Genomic DNA, 17,326 nt, shown 5'->3' on the forward strand with positions numbered 1-17,326 from the left:
TTAGAGCATGTTTTTAAAACATTTCAGTGTACAAAAAATGGACAACTTTTTAAGTTTAATGTATTAACCACTGAAAGGGATTGAAAGATGATTCAATATATTTTAAAATTATCTCCAATTGTAAAATAACCCTAGTGAATGAAAAAGTACGCTTTCCATGTGTGCTGTCCATGTTTCTTCATGGAATATCAGGAACCTAACACTCAGAAGACAATGTTTTCCTGCTTTAAATTTGTTACCTCTGTAATAGTCATCAGTTTAGTGTGGAGTATTCAGGTTGATTTAAAATGCTTAAAGCTATTTTTAAAGTTATTCTTTAGGTAGTTATAAAAGAGTAAGTACGTAATTGGGGGAGTGGTTACAAATTCCTGCCTGGTACAGCCGGGATACTCCTCTATGACTACCCCACCTTCCCAGGTGCCCTTGTTTAATAGGTACAAGGCTCTGCAAGTGGAAACCAAATGATGAGGAGGATGGTTCATCTGTGTTGGAAGACTCGCCAAGTCTTCAAGTTGCCCTATGCACTGTGTTGAAACTGCTTCCAGAAAGAAAGAAAGATGAGGTATTGGCATAGGAGACCTTCCAGTGAGTGGAACAGAAGGTCCAGTTTCCTGGCAAGCCCCACTTCTTGGGGAAGTCATCTGCTTCTGTGTTCTCCCTTATCCTTCTAGTTGCAGGGAACGGTGAGGGAAGAAGCAAGAAGAACCAGCAGATTGATACCTGGTGCCAGCAGCTGGGGTACATGTCTCAAACAGAGAAAAGCATCTTTGCACAAGGGTGCAGTGCTCATTAAACTGGATTGAAAGGGAAAAGGGCTAAGCCTGGTGGCCACACACTAGTGTTGGATGGATGGAGTGATAGCACGATCCTTCACACTGCTCCATGGTGTGTGAGTATGCTGGAGCACATTTGAAATACATACAGTACACACAGCATTAGGAACAAACTAATGCAGCTGGAAGTGAGCAAATACGAGGAGTTTTTTCATCTTTGTATCTTTTATGCCAGTGGGAAGAGCTATTTGGACATGGGTGAGGAAGTTTTACCTAGTCTGTGAAGAGGACTGTATTCCCAAAGACTGCTAGAAAATATAGCCCTGAGTCAGAAAACTTCTGATGCCATTCACTGGACTCTGTCATTTAGGTAATGAAAATGAGAATTGAAAAGTACTGAAAATGTTATTGATCAAATAAAACAGCTTTGTCCCTGTTTTTGAGATGTGTTAGGACCGTTACGTGTATAAAAAGGATATGCGATAACACTTTCACTAGGACCAGGAAGTGCAACATAGCTGCAATGTTTTCTTGCTTAATTTTGTAGAGGCCTCTTAATTGTTTTTTACCCCTAATATAGGGTTTGTGATAAAGTATGTTTTTGCATATTTCTGTAAGTTACTTGACATATTTTGCAGTCATCTGTTTTTACTCTTTAATACTGCAACATTTAAAAAAAAAACCCAAACACTACAATTTAATAGACTTTTTTTTTTAATAATTTTTACAAGTAAGACGTGGAAAAAGAATGTTAAAGAAGGAGCACAAGTTATTCTGAGGAAGACATGATTCCAGCTTCCCTAGGCGTCTCTGCTTTCTTTTTCCAATGATCGTATCTTCAGCTGAGTTGCCATTGGGAACCAAGTGATACAGCCTGTTGCAACTGGGAGCTGTATTTTGCAGATTTTTGGAATTGGGAGTTCTGTGCTGCAGTAGTTTGTGAAGAGCAACCATTCACACACTGGCAGTTTTCCACGTAGAGATAGTTATAATTTATGCTGGTTCCATTTTGGCAAGTCAGGGTCACCTGTCTTGTTTGGGTGCCGAGTTCCTGGCAGCAACCACACTTATGTTCCATCTGGTTTGCTTCAAGAGAGTACCTGTATTCCGCCGGGGCGGGGGGGGGGAAGGCATCTTGTTAAAAACACACGGAAGAACCCCTCAGTGATTTTTGTTTTGCAAGGGTTTGGTTTGGGTTTGGTTTGGGTTTTTTCACATCCTCTTTTCCTCCTTCTCATGCACACTTATGAATGTAATTTTCATCCCTTTTATCTTCAATAGTGAAACTTGTTCTTGCTTCCATTGAATCCTATTCAATTTGGTGGAATCATATAAACACATTAACTCTGTTGCTATTCTGTGATCAGAGAATTGTGTAGGTTGGAACAGACCTTTCAGAACATCGAGTCTAAGCATTAACCCAACACTACCCAGTCCACCACTCAACCATGTCTCTAAGTGCCACACTGCATGTCTTCTAAATACTTGCAGGGATGGTGGGTGATTCAATGGCTTTCCTGGGCAGCCTGTTCCAGTGCTTGACAACCATTTCAGTCAGTGAAGAAATATTTCCTAATATCCAATCTAAACACCTCCTAGTGCAACTTGGAGCCATTTCCTCTCATCCTTTCACTTCTTACCTCGGAGAAGAGATCAACCCCCACTTCACTATACCTTCCTTTCACGAAGTTGTAAGAGAGTGTGAACATCTCCCCTGAGCCTCCTTTTCTCCAGGTTAAACACCTCCAACTCCCTCAGCTGCTTCTAGACTTGTGCTCCAGACCCTTCCCCAGCTCTGTTGCTCTTTGGACATGCTCCAGCACCTCAATGACTTTCTTTCAATGAGAGGCCCAGAACTGGACACAGGATTTGAACTGTAGCCTCACTATGGCTGAGTATATTGTCCTGGTCCTGCTGGCCACACTATTTCTGATAAAGGCCAGGATGCTCTTGGTCTTCTTGGCTACCTGGGCACTGCTGGCTCATGTTCAGTTGCTGTCACCAGCACCCCCAGGTCCTTTTCCACTGGGCAGCTTCCCAGCTCCTCTGCCCCAGCCTGTAGCACTGTCTGGGGTTGTTGTGACCCAAGGGCAGGATGCAGCACTGAGCCTTATTGAATCTCACACAATTATTGATAAAGATATAAAACAGCAACACTGAGCCCCAGGGAACACCACTGGTGACTGTCCCCCAGCTGAAGATAACTCCATTCAACACTACTCTCTGGGCCTGATCATCCAGCCAGTTTTTTACACAGTAAACAGATCACCTGTCCAAGCTAAGAGCTCCCAGCTTCTCCAGGAAAATGCTGTCAAAAGCTTTACAAAAGTCTGGGTAGACAATATCCACAGCCTTTCCCTCATGCCCTAAGTGGTTCACCCTTTCGTAGAAGGAGATCAAATTGGTCAAGCAGCAGCTGCCTTTCCCAAACCCATCCTGGCTGGGCCTGATCCCCTATTCACCTTGTATGTACTCCGTGATCACACTCAAGATAATCTGCTCCATGTCCTTCCCTGGAACCAAGGTCAGGCTCACAGGCCTGTAGTTCCCTGGATCCTCTCTCCAAACTCTATTGTAGATGAGCATTTCATTTGCTGACCTGGAGTTATCTTGGACCTCCAGGGTTAACCAGACTGCTGACAAATGATTGAAAGTGGCTTTGTGAGCACTTTCTCCAGCACCCTCAGTACCCTCATTGGGTGGTAAAATATACTTGACAGTATAAAGGAAGCTATAGAGCTGTTAAATTAATTTTTGGAACTTACAGTGAGGAGCCAGGACAAGTTCCTTCACAATATGACAGCTCAACAGGTTCAGAAGACTCACAGTCAGCATGGCGGATCACAGTTTCCTTGGTGTAAGGCTTGCAGTTTTTAGCTTGATAAAAAAAGGGGAGGAGAGAAAATATACTTCAGTTCTCTAGTTCTGAACTAAAGGAATTGTAAACCAGTTTCATAGTGCTTGATGTGTGATTACTGAGAATGCAGTATGTGGTGGGTACTGTGTAATGTATATGGAGTTGTCAGATTATTATTTGGTTTCAGCTGTAAAATGCCTTTGGAAGATGATGCAGGGACTTGAGCATTGCTGTAATATTCAGTATCAGGAAAAAAATTGCAGTTTTCTTTTGAATAAACAGTGAAACACAGGGTCTTCTTAAATAGACTATGTGAAAACAGGGTGAGTGAAGAATCCTTCCATCCATTCAAAGATAGTTAAAAGTTGAATAGAATGTTATTCAGGCACAACACATAAACACAGCATTACTTACGTTTACATATTTTGCAGCACCCATCAGATGTAATCTCTGCTTCATCCTTTTTAAAAGTAAAGAAGGAAGATTTGTATTAGTGCACAGATGACGATCATGAGTAAGAATATGAGTTAGCACTACTGATACTGGGCAGAAGGCTTCTCTGTAATGAACCCTGAATGAAACAATGGATGACACTGTCACCACAGGAGTCTTGAATACTTACAGCCTCATAAGAAAATACTATGCTTTTCTTATTATTAATCATAGAGCAAGCCTAGTTTCATTCTTACAACATTCCTGCAACTTCAGTGGAAGTGATTTGTTGTATTCTTCCTTGTCTCCCCTTGTTCATTTAAACTGAATTCAGTCAATGAAAAATTGGTTTCAAACTTACAGGATCACACTCTCCGGGGTCATACTCAGGGCATACTTTTTTACTTTGGACTGCAACAAACTGATCTTCAATTTTTTCACATTTGTAATGGCTGCATTGATCGAGTGGCAGGATCTCATTAACCTAAGATTTTATAAGAAAAGCAAAAGTTGGTTTTTTTTCATTGTGATCAAATATGTCTGAGCTAATTAAGTTCTCACTCCTCAAAGATTCTCAGATGCTTCTAAACTTCTTTCAAGTGACAAAAACAAAATTCTGCAAACTGTAGCTAGCTTGAAAGTTTAAATCCTGGTTCTGAACACTTAGACCATAAATTAGAAACTATTGCTCCATTAGCCAAAATCAAGAATTGGAGTCCAAATAATGTTCAACTCAGAAAGCTGATACATTGTTTTTCAGAGTAATTTCAGTATTTTATTTTTATTAGTAAAGGACATGAGTTGGCTCTTAGCTGTTCTAACTTGTATGGGGTAACAGAGAGATCTAAAAATGAAAGGAATACTTACATTGAGCACATGAACAGTGTTGTTACTGAGTTTGACTTTGCAAGCTACTTCAATACACTTCCCACAGCACTGTCCTTCCTCAGTCATGTATCGGTAAGCCTACTCGGAAAGAGATGAAGGAGAAAGTATGCGGAATTGGTGATGGAGAATTCTAGAATTCTGACTGGGCAGCCTAGAGAACCTGAACTCACCAATGGGCAAGATGTCTCACACTGAACTGTTTCACAATGCACAATGTTTGCATTAGTCTCTGGATCTTTCTCAGAACTGCAAGTACACTTCTTACATGAATCGATTACTACTGAGTTTCCAACCTGCAAGACAGAAAAAAAAAGCCCAAAAAACATTCAAATGCAACAGTTTCTATATAATACAGAGTTGAAAGCACTGCTAAGAACCATTAAGGTTTCTGAAATGCAAATACAACAGTTCTCAAATTCTCTTGAACAGTTTTTTGGCTTCATGCCTTGCAGGAAAGCTCATATTAAGAGGAAACTAAATGAAGCAATGTAAAAACAGCAAATTAACAAAATTAAATTGAGACTGGTTAGTACTGTCTAATTATTTTTACTAACTTTTCAATGCTTCATTTAAGACTAATTTTTACTCTGTAAGTTATGTTCAGTGGTTGTAAAACAATTATAATTTAAAAACTGGGATTAAAATAAGCCTTTACATATACAGATATATAAGCAGAGACCTAAATTTACATATGGGTTTTAGTCTTTCTGAAATGTATCCCCTAAAGACTCCAGTGCTAATATTTAAATTATGAGTTAATGACCTAAGTACCAATTTTAGCAAAAGGGTTTAGGCATCAATTAAATCAAAAATGTTAGTTTTGGTTTTTTAAGGTTCTCTAGGCTTATTTCAAAGAGCAGTTGAGTTTGGGCTATTCATCGGATTGTCTGGCAAAGTCATTAATTACGGAAGTGGGAGGAAGCTTAAAAAGAAAGTACATCTCTAAAAATGGTACACTCTTGTTTTATACTACTTGTTGAGGAAGACTTCTATGACAAATTTGAGTTTGACTTTACCCAAAAAACGTCCAATTAATGGCTAGAGTGAAAAAACCCCAAAAACATACTGGGAAAAGAATTTTCTCAAAGACTTATTTTGGTAGAAAGGATGTACTTTTCACTTCCAGCAATATACTGCTATATCATTCTTACCGTGTACAATGTTCCATTAATCACACAGACATCAGGTACTGGTTCTGAAAAACAAAACAAAAAATTAAATCCAGAATATCTCAAATTGTGAGATTTCCTGAGAAGTCAAGATGTCATCAGATTTTGTTAGTAACACAGAGAGTATGGAAAACTTGAATTCAATCCAACTCTACTTAGACCTCATATGTAGTGCAGCTGAATGTTTAAGTAAAGTTTCATCATTAAAATTTACTGGAATAATTGGGGAGGAATGGCTTCAAACTCGAGCTATGCCTTTTTTGCCCTTTCAGTATCTGGTTCCATTCATACTTGTTTCCTCTTTGAACCCTAGGAGTCCAGTGATATACAAAGATGCTTCAGTTATTGATTCTTTATGACCTTTCAGAGCATAGGTTGTGTGGAAGATTGACTCTGGAAAAAGGTATTCTTGCTGTGGTAATGTAAATCTCACAACATGGCAGACCCCATCTTTATCTTTCACAGAACTGCTTCAAACTTGCCTGTTCCTTTGTTTTGACTTTCCTTTTTCAGGCTTAATTTATGGATACTTTTTTCTTTTTATTCTTTTGCACAAGTATACTTACATAAATATATGTATATAGAAGTGTATGTTTATAAACAAACTAATATAACTGTAAGATTTTTTTTATTTTCATTATTATCTGATGAGAGTGTAAGTATAATTATTACTTTTCATACACTCTCAACTCAGTTACTGATTACAATTCACTTTGTATTACTGCTTCCCGTTACTTGGTCTCATAGTTAACTGTTAAGATTTTTAGTGGCTTATGTTTATGCATCTTAGTTTAGCTGCATTTAGGCTAATGCTAATGTGCTCCAATGTTCCATTAATAACTTGAAAAAGATGCATTGATCACATTTATAATTGCACATATAGAGATAGTTGAGCTACATAGACCAGTGAATGTTCAAAATATTATTCTGTTCTCACATCCATTCTCTCATCAAAGTTAAATGAAAATAATATTATTTTTTTAAAACAAAACTTTAATGCATATTTAGCCAAAAATTGTTGTATGTTCACTGAGACAGAACAGTTAAGAAAGATTTTGCTGCTACTGTAATACACGAAGAACTTCCTTAGATATTAATGGAAGTGCAAATGTAATTTACTGGAGTGTGTGGTGTGGTATTTATACATGTATTTTTAATACTTACGGCATTCAAATTCAGGACAACATGGGTCTTTTTGTGGTAGTACGGCCATGGAAACAAATCCTAGGTCACAAATTGTTTGCTGAGCTGTTTGGCATGGAAGCGGCTGGCATTGCACAGTAGCAGTGAGTGAGTCACAGACACACTTCTGGCATTCATTTATCCACTCCTCTCCAGGCTGAAAATATGTAAATTATTTATTCTTAAATGCTCCTTCATCCTAGTTGTTCAGTTTTAACTTAGGATCTACTCTCAAAATTAGTAAGAAATTCAGATTTCCTGGATTCTCTTCGTACATTATTTAAGAGCAGGTATGCTTAGAACAACCACAGAATTTTCTTCTGCATAAAAATAATGGTATTTTACATTTTATGAATAGTCTACTTATATCTATGAAATTTAAATTTAAATGTAAATGACTTTTATTAAAACCAAAAGTCTGTACCATGATCTTAGTGAGCTTTTCTACCTAGAGATTACTTAAAAGTCTGCTAATGCCAGGTTAAATAATTGTCTGCTATAAGGTAATTTGTTACATGACCAACTTTGTTACTGAGATACATAGAAGTTGATTTGAATTGGCTGTTAAAGGACAGAAATTGGTCTGGTTTTGCAACAGTGGTATATTAGAAAGTAGGGAGGGGTACCACCTTTCGTGCAGGATTGACATCAGTACAGTTTCTTTCTACTGAAGTTGTGAAGGTTGTTGCTGTGCTTGGTGAGGCAGCTTGCGATGTAGTTGAGGAGGCAACTGAAGGAACAGGAGTTGTCAGAGGACATGGCCCATAGAAGGGCTCAATCTCACATTCCTTGTTGCAAAGTGCATAAAAATTACAGCCAGCTCTATCTGTTCTGTTGTATACCACTTCCCCTGTAGATGAAAATTGAAGGAGAAATTACAAGAATGAAAATACATAGGGAGAAAAAACCAAGAAAATATTGTGAAACTATAAAGTGTATTCATGTATAAAAAGTTCTACATTTAGATAATTTTGAGTGGCTATCTTTAATTGAATAGAGTCTTAAGGGTTTCTATTGCTTATGAAATTTTTTATAATCATAAAATAAGACACTTACCGGGAGAAAATAAAGTTTCAAACACATGACAAAAGCATGGGGTTATTTTGCTGGATGTAACAGATGTGCTGGTGGAAGAACTGAAGGTTGCAAGAGTGCTTGTTGTAACATGACTTGATTGTGATGTACCAGTTGAAGTTGCTGTTGAACACAAGTAATCATTTAGTTTGCAGGTACAGGTACAGGATTTTGATCTAATAATTTTAATATATTCAAGAGGTCTGTTCAACATTCTGGCAAACCAAGTGAACATTTTTGTTGTATTCAAATATTTGACCTATTCATAAATGGAGATTGTGGAAATTTTTCCATTATACATTGAATAACATCTGGCCTTCGGCAAATCTTATGAGATTTACCTCTAAAGTTTTCAAAAAAGTTTTGTTCACTGAAGTAAGAATTAAGCCTATGAAGTTAATCCAGCTGTGAAACATAGATACTAGTAACAAAGGGACAGATTGATTAAAAATTGGTTTATGTGTTTGAAGGAATATAGTCATAGACTCATACAATCACAGATTGGTTTAGGGGAAGAAGACACAGAAAACAAAGATATGAATGTTGGTATAAAGAAAAAGCTGGTTGTATAATTTTAAGAAGTAGACAATAACACACCTGAGCGGGACAGTAATGCCAGAGAAAACTGTTTTAGCAATATCTTCTAGAGTAGGAGAAAAGAATGTTGTAAGAGTTTCTTTAATACCTGAGGTACTTCCAGACTGAGGAAGAGTCGTACTGAGCAGAGCTGAGGGGCCAGTAGTGGTTCTTAATTTTATTTCAGGTGAAGAGGAGCCACTGCTAGTGGTTGTTGCAATGATGGTTGTGCCCTCTCTGGCCTGGGCCGTGGTGCTGGGGACACCTGTTGTTCCAGCAGTGGTTCTTATTTTGACTTTAGAGGTTGTTATGGGAGATGCTGGAGCCTGAGTTGCTGCACTGGAGGTTTCTCCTGGAGCTGAAGTGGCTGAGGCACTTGTGCTACTTCCCTCGGTAGTCCTTGAGGTGCTGGCAGTACTGGTGGCTGGTGTGGGCACTGTTGTGGTGGGTGGGGTGATGGTGGTTGTACCTTCAGTCTGAGGAGGAGAGGTGCTAGTGGTGGTTGCAATGATGGTTGTGCCCTCTCTTACTGCGGCAGTGGTGCTGGGGACACCTGTTGTTCCAGCAGTGGTTCTTATTTTGACTTTAGAGGTTGTTATGGGAGATGTTGGAGCCTGAGTTGCTGCACTGGAGGTTTCTCCTGGAGCTGAAGTGGCTGAGGCACTTGTGCTACTTCCCTCGGTAGTCCTTGAGGTGCTGGCAGTACTGGTGGCTGGTGTGGGCACTGTTGTGGTGGGTGGGGTGATGGTGGTTGTACCTTCAGTCTGAGGAGGAGAGGTGCTAGTGGTGGTTGCAATGATGGTTGTGCCCTCTCTTACTGTGGCAGTGGTGCTGGGGACACCTGTTGTTCCAGCAGTGGTTCTTATTTTGACTTTAGAGGTTGTTATGGGAGATGTTGGAGCCTGAGTTGCTGCACTGGAGGTTTCTCCTGGAGCTGAAGTGGCTGAGGCACTTGTGCTACTTCCCTCGGTAGTCCTTGAGGTGCTGGCAGTACTGGTGGCTGGTGTGGGCACTGTTGTGGTGGGTGGGGTGATGGTGGTTGTACCTTCAGTCTGAGGAGGAGAGGTGCTAGTGGTGGTTGCCATGATGGTTGTGCCCTCTCTTACTGCGGCAGTGGTGCTGGGGACACCTGTTGTTCCAGCAGTGGTTCTTATTTTGACTTTAGAGGTTGTTATGGGAGATGTTGGAGCCTGAGTTGCTGCACTGGAGGTTTCTCCTGGAGCTGAAGTGGCTGAGGCACTTGTGCTACTTCCCTCGGTAGTCCTTGAGGTGCTGGCAGTACTGGTGGCTGGCGTGGGCACTGTTGTGGTGGGTGAGGTGATGGTTGTTGCACCTTCAGTTTGTGGAGGAGAGGTTCTGGTGGTGGTTGCAATGATGGTTGTACCCTCTCTGACCTGGGCCGTGGTGCTGGGGACACCTGTTGTTCCAGCAGTGGTTCTTATTTTGACTTTAGAGGTTGTTATGGGAGATGTTGGAGCCTGAGTTGCTGCACTGGAGGTTTCTCCTGGAGCTGAAGTGGCTGAGGCACTTGTGCTACTTCCCTCGGTAGTCCTTGAGGTGCTGGCTGTACTGGTGGCTGGTGTGGGCACTGTTGTTGTGGGTGGGGTGATGGTGGTTGTACCTTCAGTCTGAGGAGGAGAGGTGCTAGTGGTGGTTGCAATGATGGTTGTGCCCTCTCTTACTGTGGCAGTGGTGCTGGGGACACCTGTTGTTCCAGCAGTGGTTCTTATTTTGACTTTAGAGGTTGTTATGGGAGATGTTGGAGCCTGAGTTGCTGCACTGGAGGTTTCTCCTGGAGCTGAAGTGGCTGAGGCACTTGTGCTACTTCCCTCGGTAGTCCTTGAGGTGCTGGCAATACTGGTGGCTGGTGTGGGCACTGTTGTGGTGGGTGAGGTGATGGTGGTTGTACCTTCAGTCTGAGGAGGAGAGGTTCTGGTGGTGGTTGCAATGATGGTTGTCCCCTCTCTGGCCTGGGCCGTGGTGCTGGGGACACCTGTTGTTCCAGCAGTGGTTCTTATTTTGACTTTAGAGGTTGTTATGGGAGATGTTGGAGCCTGAGTTGCTGCACTGGAGGTTTCTCCTGGAGCTGAAGTGGCTGAGGCACTTGTGCTACTTCCCTCGGTAGTCCTTGAGGTGCTGGCTGTACTGGTGGCTGGTGTGGGCACTGTTGTTGTGGGTGGGGTGATGGTGGTTGTACCTTCAGTCTGAGGAGGAGAGGTGCTAGTGGTGGTTGCAATGATGGTTGTGCCCTCTCTTACTGTGGCAGTGGTGCTGGGGACACCTGTTGTTCCAGCAGTGGTTCTTATTTTGACTTTAGAGGTTGTTATGGGAGATGTTGGAGCCTGAGTTGCTGCACTGGAGGTTTCTCCTGGAGCTGAAGTGGCTGAGGCACTTGTGCTACTTCCCTCGGTAGTCCTTGAGGTGCTGGCAGTACTGGTGGCTGGTGTGGGCACTGTTGTGGTGGGTGGGGTGATGGTGGTTGTACCTTCAGTCTGAGGAGGAGAGGTGCTAGTGGTGGTTGCAATGATGGTTGTGCCCTCTCTTACTGCGGCAGTGGTGCTGGGGACACCTGTTGTTCCAGCAGTGGTTCTTATTTTGACTTTAGAGGTTGTTATGGGAGATGTTGGAGCCTGAGTTGCTGCACTGGAGGTTTCTCCTGGAGCTGAAGTGGCTGAGGCACTTGTGCTACTTCCCTCGGTAGTCCTTGAGGTGCTGGCAGTACTGGTGGCTGGCGTGGGCACTGTTGTGGTGGGTGAGGTGATGGTTGTTGCACCTTCAGTTTGTGGAGGAGAGGTTCTGGTGGTGGTTGCAATGATGGTTGTACCCTCTCTGACCTGGGCCGTGGTGCTGGGGACACCTGTTGTTCCAGCAGTGGTTCTTATTTTGACTTTAGAGGTTGTTATGGGAGATGTTGGAGCCTGAGTTGCTGCACTGGAGGTTTCTCCTGGAGCTGAAGTGGCTGAGGCACTTGTGCTACTTCCCTCGGTAGTCCTTGAGGTGCTGGCAGTACTGGTGGCTGGTGTGGGCACTGTTGTGGTGGGTGGAGTGATGGTGGTTGTACCTTCAGTCTGAGGAGGAGAGGTTCTGGTGGTGGTTGCAATGATGGTTGTGCCCTCTCTTACTGTGGCAGTGGTGCTGGGGACACCTGTTGTTCCAGCAGTGGTTCTTATTTTGACTTTAGAGGTTGTTATGGGAGATGTTGGAGCCTGAGTTGCTGCACTGGAGGTTTCTCCTGGAGCTGAAGTGGCTGAGGCACTTGTGCTACTTCCCTCGGTAGTCCTTGAGGTGCTGGCTGTACTGGTGGCTGGTGTGGGCACTGTTGTGGTGGGTGAGGTGATGGTGGTTGTACCTTCAGTCTGAGGAGGAGAGGTTCTGGTGGTGGTTGCAATGATGGTTGTCCCCTCTCTGGCCTGGGCCGTGGTGCTGGGGACACCTGTTGTTCCAGCAGTGGTTCTTATTTTGACTTTAGAGGTTGTTATGGGAGATGTTGGAGCCTGAGTTGCTGCACTGGAGGTTTCTCCTGGAGCTGAAGTGGCTGAGGCACTTGTGCTACTTCCCTCGGTAGTCCTTGAGGTGCTGGCAGTACTGGTGGCTGGTGTGGGCACTGTTGTGGTGGGTGAGGTGATGGTGGTTGTACCTTCAGTCTGAGGAGGAGAGGTGCTAGTGGTTGTTGCAATGATGGTTGTGCCCTCTCTGGCCTGGGCCGTGGTGCTGGGGACACCTGTTGTTCCAGCAGTGGTTCTTATTTTGACTTTAGAGGTTGTTATGGGAGATGTTGGAGCCTGAGTTGCTGCACTGGAGGTTTCTCCTGGAGCTGAAGTGGCTGAGGCACTTGTGCTACTTCCCTCGGTAGTCCTTGAGGTGCTGGCTGTGCTTGTGACTGGTGTGGGCTCTGTTGTTGTTGGGATGATGGTGGTTGTACCTTCAGTCTGAGGAGGAGAGGTTCTGGTGGTGGTAGCAATGATGGTTGTGCTCTCCCTGGCTGGGGCTGTGGTGCCAGTGGTGGCTCTTATTTTAATGTTGGAGGTTGTTATGGGAGATGTTGGAGCCTGTGTTGCTGCACTGGAGGTTTCTCCTGGAGCTGAAGTGGCTGAGGCACTTGTGCTTCTTGCAGTGGTCCTTGTGGTGGAGGCAGTGCTGGTGGCTTGTTTAGGCTCTGTGTATCTTGGGGTGATGATAGTGGTTCCTTGTGTTGAGGGTCCGCTTGTTGTTCCTGTAGTGGTTGTTGTTTCTCGCTGTGGAAGCGTGGGGAGAGCAGTTGGTGTTGCTGCAGGCTGGGTTGCTATTGTGGTTGTTTCTTCTTGGGCGTATGTTGTGGAGGTGCTTGCAGTTGTTTCTGGCAGTGCTACTGTTGTCTGACAGTGTTTTCGGTCACAGCACAACACTGAGACCTCGTAGTCGAAGCACGTGGGGTACTTGACAGTCTGATCCCTATTTCTGCACACAAGCCCCTTCTGAAGGCTACATTCAAATTTCTGTCCCATTATTTCCACAATTTTGTCAGCGTAATCTTTAGCTCGGCACTTGATGTCTTGTGGCTTGTCACACAACTCATACCCAGCGGCTCGGATGTTTTCAAATGTCTCTAAATCTCCATTTTCACTGCCTGGAGTAGGGGAATCCACGTTAAACCACTGTGTCCAGGCACAGCGCTCCACCACGCAGTTGTCTGTGGTATTGGAAATGCGGACAGTGGTCGTGGATGGGGAAGGCACTGTTGTTGTGGGTGGGGTGATGGTGGTTGTACCTTCAGTCTGAGGAGGAGAGGTGCTAGTGGTGGTTGCAATGATGGTTGTGCCCTCTCTTGTTGCGGCAGTGGTGCTGGGGATAGCTGTGGTGCCAATGGTGGTTCTTATTTTGACTTTAGAGCTTGTTATGGGAGATGTTGGAGCCTGAGTTGCTGCACTGGAGGTTTCTCCTGGAGCTGATGTGGCTGAGGCACTTGTGCTACTTCCCTCGGTAGTCCTTGAGGTGCTGGCCGTACTTGTGACTGGCGTGGGCTCTGTTGTCGTTGGGATGATGGTTGTTGCACCTTCAGTCTGAGGAGGAGAGGTGCTGGTGGTGGTTGCAATGATGGTTGTGCTCTCCCTGGCTGGGGCTGTGGTGCCAGTGGTGGTTCTTATTTTAATGTTGGAGGTTGTTATGGGAGTTGTTGGAGCCTGTGTTGCTGCACTGGAGGTTTCTCCTGGAGCTGAAGTGGCTGAGGCACTTGTGCTTCTTGCAGTGGTCCTTGTGGTGGAGGCAGTGCTGGTGGCTTGTTTAGGCTCTGTGTATCTTGAGGTGATGATAGTGGTTTCTTGTGTTGAGAGTCCACTTGTTGTTCCTGTAGTGGTTGTTGTTTCTCGCTGTGGAAGCGTGGGGAGAGCAGTTGGTGTTGCTGCAGGCTGGGTTGCTATTGTGGTTGTTTCTTCTTGGGCGTATGTTGTGGAGGTGCTTGCAGTTGTTTCTGGCAGTGCTACTGTTGTCTGACAGTGTTTTCGGTCACAGCACAACACTGAGACCTCGTAGTCGAAGCACGTGGGGTACTTGACAGTCTGATCCCTATTTCTGCACACAAGCCCCTTCTGAAGGCTACATTCAAATTTCTGTCCCATTATTTCCACAATTTTGTCAGCGTAATCTTTAGCTCGGCACTTGATGTCTTGTGGCTTGTCACACAACTCATACCCAGCGGCTCGGATGTTTTCAAATGTCTCTAAATCTCCATTTTCACTGCCTGGAGTAGGGGAATCCACGTTATACCACTGTGTCCAGGCACAGCGCTCCACCACGCAGTTGTCTGTGGTATTGGAAATGCGGACAGTGGTCGTGGATGGGGAAGGCACTGTTGTTGTGGGTGGGGTGATGGTGGTTGTACCTTCAGTCTGAGGAGGAGAGGTGCTAGTGGTGGTTGCAATGATGGTTGTGCCCTCTCTGGCCTGGGCCGTGGTGCTGGGGATAGCTGTGGTGCCAATGGTGGTTCTTATTTTGACTTTAGAGCTTGTTATGGGAGATGTTGGAGCCTGAGTTGCTGCACTGGAGGTTTCTCCTGGAGCTGATGTGGCTGAGGCACTTGTGCTACTTCCCTCGGTAGTCCTTGAGGTGCTGGCAGTACTGGTGGCTGGTGTGGGCACTGTTGTTGTGGGTGAGGTGATGGTTGTTGCACCTTCAGTTTGTGGAGGAGAGGTGCTGGTGGTGGTTGCAATGTTGGTTGTGCCCTCTCTGGCCTGGGCCGTCGTGCTGGGGACTTCTGTGGTGCCAGTGGTGATTCTTATTTTTATTTCATGGGTGGAGGTAGTAATTGGTGATGTTTGAATAGCAACAGTGGATAATACAGTTGGAAGTGTTTCTTCTGTAGATGTAGTGGTGCTTTCTGTGGTGGTTGTGGAGGTGCTGACACTGGTGGTAGCTTGGGTAGGCATTCCTGGTGTGGGTGTAGTGACAGTTGTGCCTTGCTTTGGCAGTGTAGTAGTACTGGAGATTATTTTCGTGCCATGAGTGGTTTCTGGTGTTGATTCTGGGAGAGTGGAGATAGTATTGGCTGATGATAGAGCTTGGGTTACCACAGTGGAGGTTTCTGTTGTAGTAGTTGTGCTTTGGTAACCTGTTGTTGAGACTAGTGACGTCGTTGCTGTTATTGATGTTTCTGTCAGAGGAGTTGTTTTTTCTCTGTCTCTCAGTGGTGTTGTAGTTATTTCACTTTTTTGTTTTTGTGTTGTTGGTATTAGTGTTGTCTGTACTGTAAATGGTGTTGATTCTACTGCAGTAGTTGTGAATTCTCTTGTGGTTGTTGGTGTTGTAGTTTGTACTTTTGAACATGGTATGTATCTGCAGCATGATACTCTGATTTCATAATTGTAGCACTGCTTAGATTCTTGGTCCTGGTTATTGCATATTAATCCTCTGCTTTGACTGCACTCTATTGTTTGGTTAAGGTTGGTAATTTCAGTATCTGGGTGTTCTTTGGCTCTGCACTGAACATCGCTTGGGTTTGTACACACACTGTATCCTTTTTCCTTGAGATTTTGAAATGTTTCATAATCTCCACTGTCCTCTTTGTTTTCAGGCTGAGTGGAATCATACCATTCTGACCACATACAGACATTTTTCACACATACAGTTGTCACTGGTGTTGCAGTTGTAATTTCTGTAATTTAAAGAAGTAAACATAAGTCTTGTCTGTTCTTATTAAAGAGAGTGGTAGGAAAAAATTATTCATATTCCATACCCCTTTTTTTGTTGTAATTTTTTTTATATTCTGTAGTATTTTAATTTTAGTGAACTTGCTTTGGCAGTCTCAAATTTAATTTCTAAAGCAGCTTTTGACCTTTTGCCTGTATTATTATTCTAGAGGTACTTTCTTTAACATTTATTAAAAATTTTTAGCTAAATATAGGTCATCTGATATCCTTTGCACAGTATGTCACTGCTTAGATAATAGATCTCACAATTGCTATGGTATAAGTAGAGGAGGTTTTGTTCTCCTTGGTATTATCTCTGTATTTATTTACACTTAACTGCATAGTAATGCAGACTTTAAAATATTTTTACCAGTTAACAACATTTCTACTTAGTTCAATATTATCACATGTCACATATTTATAAATATAAAATATATACATAACATATATGTATTTTATATATAGTACATTAGAATAGGTAATATACATATACTATATATGAAATATATCATCTAATAGGTACTTTGTATGAATTTTACTAAGACTTCATATTCCTGGCATTATGAAGATAACCATGTGGAATAGATATGACTTTCTCAATATGAATGTTACTTAACAGAAGACTTAAAGTTGAATATTTAGCTCTTGCTGTAGTATAATTTTGTGGATGTATTTCTTAAAATTACTCAGAATTTGGTCGCTGTCATTAATTAACTTTAGGAATAATATATCAGTGTACTCAAGGAGTTGAAGGAAACTATTGATTTGGGTATTAAACACAATTAGGAAAGGTTCCAAAGAATGGTTATAAATAATGTAGACATTCCCTCAAACTAAATTTCTTATCTTTAGTTTGTGCTTATGTGCTCAGTAATTTAAGAAATGGCTGCAACTGCCTTTCATGTTTTCAGAAGCTGATAAAGAACTATTGGGTTATTTTGCAAAGAAATTAGAAGATTCTCCAGGATGCAGTGATTAATAAACTCTATTAATTTTTCCCCTGGGAACACCATGGTGAAACAGAGGAGACTGAATTTGTAAGAAATGCTGTATTCATTTCTACACCCTTAACTCTGGTCTGCCTTTTCAACTAAAGCAGCGTGGTGAATTGGTTGCTTCAGTAGAAGTCAACAGTTTCAAGTAAAATGATATACTATTAACTGATGAAAAGGTCCTACTTTTCAGTTTATTTTTAGTCACAGAGATTTTTGAGTT

The 17,326-nt window shown here is 42.8% G+C and overlaps 1 protein-coding gene across 1 annotated transcript in view; it reads right to left on the minus strand.

The window, feature by feature from the left end:
- Positions 1–1,423: 1,423 nt before the first annotated feature.
- Positions 1,424–17,326, minus strand: part of LOC131583605 (mucin-5B-like) — a 56,366-nt gene continuing 40,463 nt past the window's right edge. The window contains exons 31-41 of the mRNA XM_058847947.1: positions 8,973–16,086; positions 8,358–8,551; positions 7,928–8,151; positions 7,284–7,473; positions 6,102–6,145; positions 5,121–5,243; positions 4,930–5,028; positions 4,424–4,546; positions 4,045–4,090; positions 3,539–3,650; positions 1,424–1,873 (exon numbers count right to left, since the gene is read on the minus strand). Of these exons, the coding sequence (XP_058703930.1) occupies positions 1,612–1,873; positions 3,539–3,650; positions 4,045–4,090; positions 4,424–4,546; positions 4,930–5,028; positions 5,121–5,243; positions 6,102–6,145; positions 7,284–7,473; positions 7,928–8,151; positions 8,358–8,551; positions 8,973–16,086 (8,531 nt within the window). The 3' untranslated portion in view covers positions 1,424–1,611. The remainder of the gene's footprint in view (positions 1,874–3,538; positions 3,651–4,044; positions 4,091–4,423; positions 4,547–4,929; positions 5,029–5,120; positions 5,244–6,101; positions 6,146–7,283; positions 7,474–7,927; positions 8,152–8,357; positions 8,552–8,972; positions 16,087–17,326) is intronic.

The sequence above is a fragment of the Poecile atricapillus genome, chromosome 1 (genome assembly GCF_030490865.1).
Source record: "Poecile atricapillus isolate bPoeAtr1 chromosome 1, bPoeAtr1.hap1, whole genome shotgun sequence".
Taxonomy (NCBI): Eukaryota; Metazoa; Chordata; class Aves; order Passeriformes; family Paridae; genus Poecile; species Poecile atricapillus.